The sequence below is a fragment of the Papaver somniferum genome, chromosome 11 (assembly GCF_003573695.1).
Source record: "Papaver somniferum cultivar HN1 chromosome 11, ASM357369v1, whole genome shotgun sequence".
In the NCBI taxonomy this organism is placed as follows: domain Eukaryota; kingdom Viridiplantae; phylum Streptophyta; class Magnoliopsida; order Ranunculales; family Papaveraceae; genus Papaver; species Papaver somniferum.
In genome coordinates this window covers 77,036,261-77,044,294 of record NC_039368.1, presented here as the reverse complement: position 1 = coordinate 77,044,294, position 8,034 = coordinate 77,036,261, and the positions used below count along the sequence as shown (strand labels likewise).

The 8,034-nt window shown below is 35.4% G+C and overlaps 1 protein-coding gene across 1 annotated transcript; it reads left to right on the top strand.

Annotated features, from left to right (window-relative positions):
- The first annotated feature begins 985 nt into the window (after positions 1 to 985).
- On the top strand, positions 986 to 2,754 carry LOC113323864 (UDP-glycosyltransferase 92A1-like). Its single transcript, XM_026572211.1, has one exon. The coding sequence runs from the start codon at positions 1,026 to 1,028 to the stop codon at positions 2,538 to 2,540; it is 1,515 nt and encodes a 504-aa protein (XP_026427996.1). The 5' UTR covers positions 986 to 1,025; the 3' UTR covers positions 2,541 to 2,754.
- Positions 2,755 to 8,034: the final 5,280 nt, after the last annotated feature.

The window sequence follows — 8,034 nt, the reverse complement described above, 5'->3', positions numbered from 1 at the left end:
TAGAGGCAACATATGGGAATTCAACTCTGTTAAAGTTTTCTTAATATTGTACTTTTTTTTCTTAGTCTGGGTTTTGTCCATTTGAGTATTCCCAATAATTTTAATAAGGAAATATACTTAGACATAATGGTCATCGAGGAAAAAAACTACATTTGAAAAATCATATCCAAGCACTATATATGTGCAGCGCTATTTGTGAAACATTATTGTTGGACCTTACATGGAAGTGTTATAAGAGCTACGGTCCATAAATGTACGACCCAACTAGATAGTCAGTATTTCTGTATGGTTGTATATAAAGGATCAACGTGATACTACCATCTCTATCGATAAGATATCTCTCTCTTGCCTTTTCTACTACTCTTTTTCTTCTTCTAATTTTCCCTTAAACAATATTAGAATTTTAATTAAACTAAACTCAAACTGGAAAGTCCTATTTGTTTCCTTGCACGTATTTCCTTTAGTAGGAATTTATTTCTTGCACGTATTCCTTTATCTAATACTAGCAAGTTGTTAGTAGTGCTATACATGTTAGTAGTGTTTCTGTTAGGAAGGCCGGCCACTAAGCTTGTGAAACCCGTACTAGTGATTGTCATTTAACTCGACACGTTCACAAAATTAAGATAAAAGTTAAGAAACACAATGCATAAATGCGAAGTCAATTTAGGTAGACAGGACGCATCAACGGTATGAATTCCCATACGAATTGAACAATAATATGTTGCTGCAGCTCCTTATAGAAATTACAAAATTACAGACTCATTTGCAAACATGTAGCTTATACATTAACTTCGCAGAAAAGGTAAAATAGGAGCTGGAATTTGATGCATTTATGTTAATTTATCTACCACTGTACCACAAGTCCACCCACAACCACCACAAGTGTGCGTCGCTCTCTAAATCTATCTACTCTTCCACTCAAGTTTTCTTATATAAACCCACACCAAAAAGTTTTGAACGTAAAAAACTTCTGTGCGAAATTAAGAGAACTTGATCATATATCATATTGAAACACTCAACCGACCATGAATACACAACAACAAGATGATCATATAATAATGTTCCCATTCATGGCACAAGGTCATATCATCCCATTCTTAGCCTTAGCAAAGCTAATCTCTCAGAGAAAACCCAACACTAAAATCACTCTTGTTAGTACTCCTCTCAACATCAAATACCTTCATTCAGCCTTAACCGCAGAAACCAGCACCGCATACAAAAACATTTCTCTAGCTGAACTTCCTTTCTCGTGTACCGATCATGGGTTACCACCTAATTCTGATAACACTGATTCTTTACCTTCTCATCTAATCGTAAGCCTCTTTCACGCATCAGAAACCTTGAAACCTTCTTTCGACAATCTTATAACCGAAATCATTAGAACTGAAAAACGCATCCCTGGTTGTATTATCTCTGATGTTTTCTTAGGTTGGGTTAACGAAACCGCCAAGCGTGTCGGTACGCTTCATTTTTCATTCACTACTTGTGGTGGGTACGGCACTGCTGCGTATTTCTCTATATATCTATATCTCCCACACCGTAAAAATGATGATTCCAATGATCTTATTCAAGAGTTTCACCTACCCAAATTTCCAGATACGTGTCGGTTACATGTCTCTCAACTTACCCTTAACCTAAGAGAAACAGATAAAGAAACCCCATTTGCTATATTCTTACAGAAACAGATTTCTCTGTCACTGAAATCAGATGGAATGCTGTGTAACTCTGTTGAAGAGATAGAAGTTTTGGGACTGGAAACTCTAAGAAGTTATATGGATCCCAAACCGGTTTGGACTATTGGTCCTTTACTTCCACCATTTTTACTAGGCAATGGGGGTGCTGTTTCAAACTTAAGGACGGCAGGAAAAAAATTTGGGATATCTCCAGAGAATTGTATAGAGTGGTTGAATCATAAAAAACCATCTTCAGTTGTATATATTTCTTTTGGTTCTCAAAACACAATAAGAACATCAAAAATGAGGGAATTAGCTTTGGGTTTGGAGAAAAGTGGAAAATGCTTCATATGGGTATTAAGACCACCAAGTGAATTTGATATAGAATCTGAATTCAAATGGGAATGGTTACCTGAAGGATTTGTTGGGAGAATGAAAAAATCTCAAAAAGGGTTGTTAGTGAAAAAATGGGCACCCCAGCTGGAGATAGTATGCCATAAGTCAACAGGTGCTTTTCTTAGTCATTGCGGATGGAATTCAGTGTTAGAGAGTTTGAGTCAAGGTGTACCTATAATTGGGTGGCCTTTAGAAGGAGAACAATGTTATAATTCTAAGATGATGGAAGAGGAAATGGGTGTTTGTACGGAATTGGCTAGAGTTGATGGAGAAGTGTTTAGTGAGGATGTGAAGAAAATAATTGACGACGTAATGGATGGTAATAAAGGAGAACTAATGAGGAAGAAGGCGATGGTGATTGCTGAAAAAATTAGAGCTGCAATGAGAGACGATATAAGTGATGATCATGCGAAAGGGTCTTCTGTTAGATCAGTTGATGATTTTCTTGCAACTATAACTTCTAGAAGTTAGAGGTATAAAGTAGACCATCTCCCTGCACCGAACAAGAAGATCTCAAAATTGCAATGCCCTCTACTTGGAAGTATTCTTCACAACAACACTATTTTCATTTAAGAATTATTAATTAGTTATTTCCCACTTTTATACTGTTGTTACTTGTCTTAATTTCAAGGGAGCTATGTCGGCATTGCTTTTTCCGGCAATTTTCCTCAAATTCAAAATATCATTTATCTTTGTTTGTTTGTTTGTTGGTTTTTTTTTTTTTATCAATTTGTCAAAGAAAAACTAAATATGCTAAGCAAAAGAGACAAACATAATCACAAAAACTACTCGGGCATATTGGCTGGAGCAGCCAAGAACAAAAAATTTCATTATAATGATCCCAACTTGACTAGGGCAGAAGCGTGAAATGAATTTATTATCTAAAACTCATAATTCCGAGATACCACTGTCCAGCCTATTTTTACTAATTAAATTTTTTTTTATCAAAATATGAAACTCTTTATATAAATAACTCATAACGAATAATAATTCATTTTCTTATATATCAAAATATTATTACCAAAACTTAAAATATATTTCCTAAACTAATATATAAACTCCTAGAGCATCTTGTGATTCCACCCTCCTATGCCACCCTCCTTATTAAGTCGAACTTTGCTCACAAAATCCACTATATATATGTACACACACGCATAGGTTTAGAATGTCGTCTTATCACATACCCTTCCCAAGAGTCTACTAAATAGTAAAAGAGAAAATTACTTAGTAACCATGGCATTTTTAGAGACGATCCCGAAAAAATTAGGGGCGACACATAAGACAAAAACGGGTCACGCAAACGTAAAACGAAGCTATCCCTTATCTTCATTTTTTCTTAATGGCAAAACTACCCTTCGTAATCGGTAGGTAAGTTTATAATCGGGAGAAACTACTCATAATCGGTAGTTAAGTTTACGATCAGGAAAACATCATGAAATTTTTTTAATGGTCAAGCTACCCAGAATCGGTAGATAATGGATTACCACATCTACCGATTGTAAACTACTTGGACAAAATATATTTGTAATTGATAGACAATGACATTTAAGTGGCTTCCGATCACAATGCATCCCCAATATTGGATTGTGTCAAAATTCTTAAATTTTCGAATTCTCTCCACAAGCATAATCGGTAGTAAATGAAATAACATAATCGGTAGTAAATGTTCGTTTAACTTCCCGATTACAAAGTAGTCCGAAAATTGGATTTTTGACAAAATTCTTAAATTTTCAAATTCTCTACACAAACATAATAGGTAGTTCATGATGTTTTTTATCCACCGATTGTGGTAATAGTCCCAAATTCAAAATTTTCAAAAACCAATGGAATTTTGAATTTCTCTATTTTCACAATCGGTAGTTTCGTGATGTTTATTATCTACCGAATGTACAATCGATAGTTTCATGATGTTCATTTTATAACGATTGTGGTAGTAGCCCCAAATTTAAAATTTTCAAAAACCAATGGAATTTGGAATTTCTCTATTTTCACAATCGTTAGGTAGATAATGTTTATTATCTACCGATTTTGATAGTAGCCCAAAATTTTAAATTTCTAATTTTATAATTGGTAGTTTCGTGATGTTCACAATCTACCGATTGTGTTAGTAGACCCAAATTCAATTTTTGCAAAGCAAATGAAATTTCGGATTTCTCTACTTTTACAATTGGTAGTTGTGTGATGTTTATTATATACCGATTTGATAGTAGCCCAAATTTATTTTTTTCAAAACAAAGAAAAGAAGAACAAAATCATAATCGGTTGTTAAAATCAATCCTAAAATACCGATTATAGAAATCATAATCGGTTGCTAAAACCAATCCTAAACTACCGATTATAGAAGGACATTTAGGTATTCTCCAAACCATTATTAGGACATACCATAAACTTATCTATGGGTTGAGAATAAAAAAATTACCCACAAGTTTTTGGGGATCGCCACTAAAAACACTAAGATAATATACTATTGATATTTAAATAATTACAAAAATATGTAAGCATATTTTGTTTCCTTGAATACCTCAACCCAACTCTAGAATGGCGTTTACTGCAGAGGTTTGCATGCATGTGAAAATTGTATCTAATTTTCCAACAAAAAATTCTTAAGGCGAAGTACTAACTTGCAAGTGGAATCATCAGTTCTTGAATAGATTTCCCAACATGGTAAAGGTGTTCCAAATGCCAGGACCTCCGATCTCTTAGAGTATTTCTAAAAATTATATGTGGAATTTTTATTTAAAAATTCTTATTTATGGGGTCATATGTATGTGACAAAAATAGCAATGTTTTGCTCATGGACTATCTCCAACAGTGTGGGGTCTTATTTTGAGGATTTGTTTTTTTTTTTGGATAATGATAAAATTGATTCCCTTTTTTTATTGGTTCAGAAAAAGTTATTAAAAAGTAAAAATTTAAAATATGATTAAAAAAATGACGAGGAGGTCATTCCAAAGGTCTAAATAAGACTTTTTCTAAGACCTTCATATTTATTATGACACCCTTCCTATTTAATAGGACCCACTGTTGGAGATAAAATTAATATAAATGAGGGTCTAAAATCCTATGTGTCATAAAAAAAATAAGACTTTCACCCTCTATTGGAGATGCTCTTAGATCTCTTAGGAGATATTCGGCAAGATTTAAGGGTACATTATTTATATGTTCCAACTTTTGACATCCAATAAATATACTTATACAACAATATATATATCCCTACTTTTTAATAACCTTATCCATTTGATATTAGATTACCTTAATACCCTCACCAACAACCATTCCACCACCAACCTTCAACGACCACCACCTACCAACCGCCACCAGTCCGCCACCGCCAGTCGGCCACCACCGACTCCACCATCACCTGTCTACCACCACCACCACCATTCCGCCACCACCACCGACTCCACCACCACCAGTCCGCCACCACCACCGACTCCACCACCACCAGTCCGCCACCACCACCGACTCCACCACCACCAGTCCGACACACCACCACCACTGACTCCACCACCACCAGTCGACCACCACTACTGACTCCACCACCACCTGTCTGCCACCACCACTAACTCCACCACCACCAGTCCGACACCACCACCTGTCCGCCACCACCACTACCAGTCCGCCACCACCACTGACTCCACCACCACCGACAGTCTTCCACCACCACTGCCGCCACAGCCACCACTAATCCGCCACTGACGCTGCCATCAATCCGCCACCGTTACCACCCGCCGCCGCCACCACTGGTTTAGATATTTTGTATCAACAACAGTAGCTGATCCAAAAAAAAAGGATCCACAGTAGAAGTTTATCCAACTTAGGGGATCAACAACAGTAGTTGATCCAAAAAAAAAAAGGATCAACAACAGAAGTTGATCCAATTTAGGGATCAACAACAATAGTTGATCTATGTAAATGGAGTCAACAACGAAATTTAACACAAAAAAATGACATACGAGTGAACTTGGCGTGAGTCGAACACGCATCATCTGACATGGAGTCAGTCATGCTACCATTGCACCACAAATTCAATATTTGAAGAATCTACATTTATAAAATCCAAGCATAAAAATGGGACCGACAGCAGTAGTTGATCCATAAAAAATTGGATCAACAGCCGTAATTGATCCCGTAAAAGTCGCGTCAGTAACATGAGTTGATCCATAAATGGGATCAACAACAGGAATTGATCCCATAAAAATTAGGACTTACCTTCTACAAAGATCCAAATTCTCTCTCTATTCGCTTGTGATACCTTCTACAAAGATCCCATTTCTCAGTTCTGCTCAAGTAAATGTATCTCTGCAAAACAATTTAACACTCATAAGTACTAGTTTTAAATTTCAAACGAAGGGGACGCATGCACTTAGTTCTACCCTCTAAGCTTGTACCTACCTTAGTAACTCTAAAATTGTACCTACTCTCTGTAGCACCGCACAAGAGAAATAATGACTTATATACGGAGAGAAAGGTATCACAAAATAGATTCCAGATTTCTTATACGTTATTTTCTTATACATTGAGGAATGAAAAGCAGATAGCTTCATAATAATACATTGGAACATGCTTCCCCAGGTGGCTTATGCAGACTAGGCCTCCACGCATTTACTCCATGTAAACACAATTGCTCTAGGATCCTAAGCAGTAAGACAAAATAGTTATAAATATGGTACAAGTGTCTTAACAAGCAGTGGCATACAACTGTACATCTATGTACATCTAAATCTCTTGTTTCATGAGGGTACATTACTTTAACAGGGACAACTATGCTCTTCTTCCACCACCACTCCTACCATATCCCCACATACTCCAACTTATGTTGTAACTACCCATTAGTATTACATGCAACATATATCATTTTAACCAAGTTCACTATAAATATGTTAAAAATCAGTAACAAGCATAAAACCAAATCAAAACAATACCATCCACAGTAATTGTTTTCTGGAACAGTTTTTATTTCCCTTCAAACATTTCTTTACAAAAAAAACCCACCTAAATACGAAGCTCCATAAACAAGAATTATAACCATATGAACAACCAAATTAAAAAAACAAAAATTACAAATACATCTCGTGCATTCATCCACATATCAATAAATAATCTACTCAAACACACTAACAATCATGCAACAACACCCACGAGTTCAAATATGATGTTAGAATTTTTAATTGAGATGCAAATTAAGAGTTAAATGATTCATCTAAGAATCCTAGAAAAAATCTGGTTAATTTCTTTTCGAAATTTTACCACAAAAGTGAGATTGAGACGAGATAATTATAGATCTATGCTTTAATCATAAATCAAGTTAGGAAAATCATATGAAATTGACGTAATTAGGTTTCTGAAGCCTTACAAATATTTTCTGGAATCAATTTTGAAACCGGAAGATTTCTAATCACTGTATGATAATGGTGGTGGACGTGACGGAAATGGTAGTGTTGGTTCTGGTGGAAACGATCGAGATGGTAGTGGTGGTATGAGCGACGGAGATGGTGGTGCTGAGAGCGATTAAAACTTCCTGAGTTCGGAGAAGAAAAATCAAGGAAGGTTAGAGATGAGGTCAAATGAGGAATTATATAATCATGTTTTTGTTAAAAATTTCGATTTTTTTCAATTAAGGACATTTATAAAGTTTTTGAAGGATATTGGTGATGACTCATGGAAATGAGGGATAATTATTCAATTTCCACGAGATTTCATGGATGAAATATTGACATCAAATTGCGAGCAACTAATAGTACGTTGAGTCGCCCGTTACAGTTTAGAAATATATTTCATCACCTATTATTTTTTGGGCAAATAATCGTTTGGTTCTTTTATAAGTGGCCCCAAGTCTATTTGGTCCTTTGGGAAAACGCGTTTTGTGTTTGGTCCATAATTATTTGAAAATATAAAACGGACAAAAATACCCTTCCGTACTATATTAGTATTAATTTCCGTAACTTTTCTATTTCCATAATTA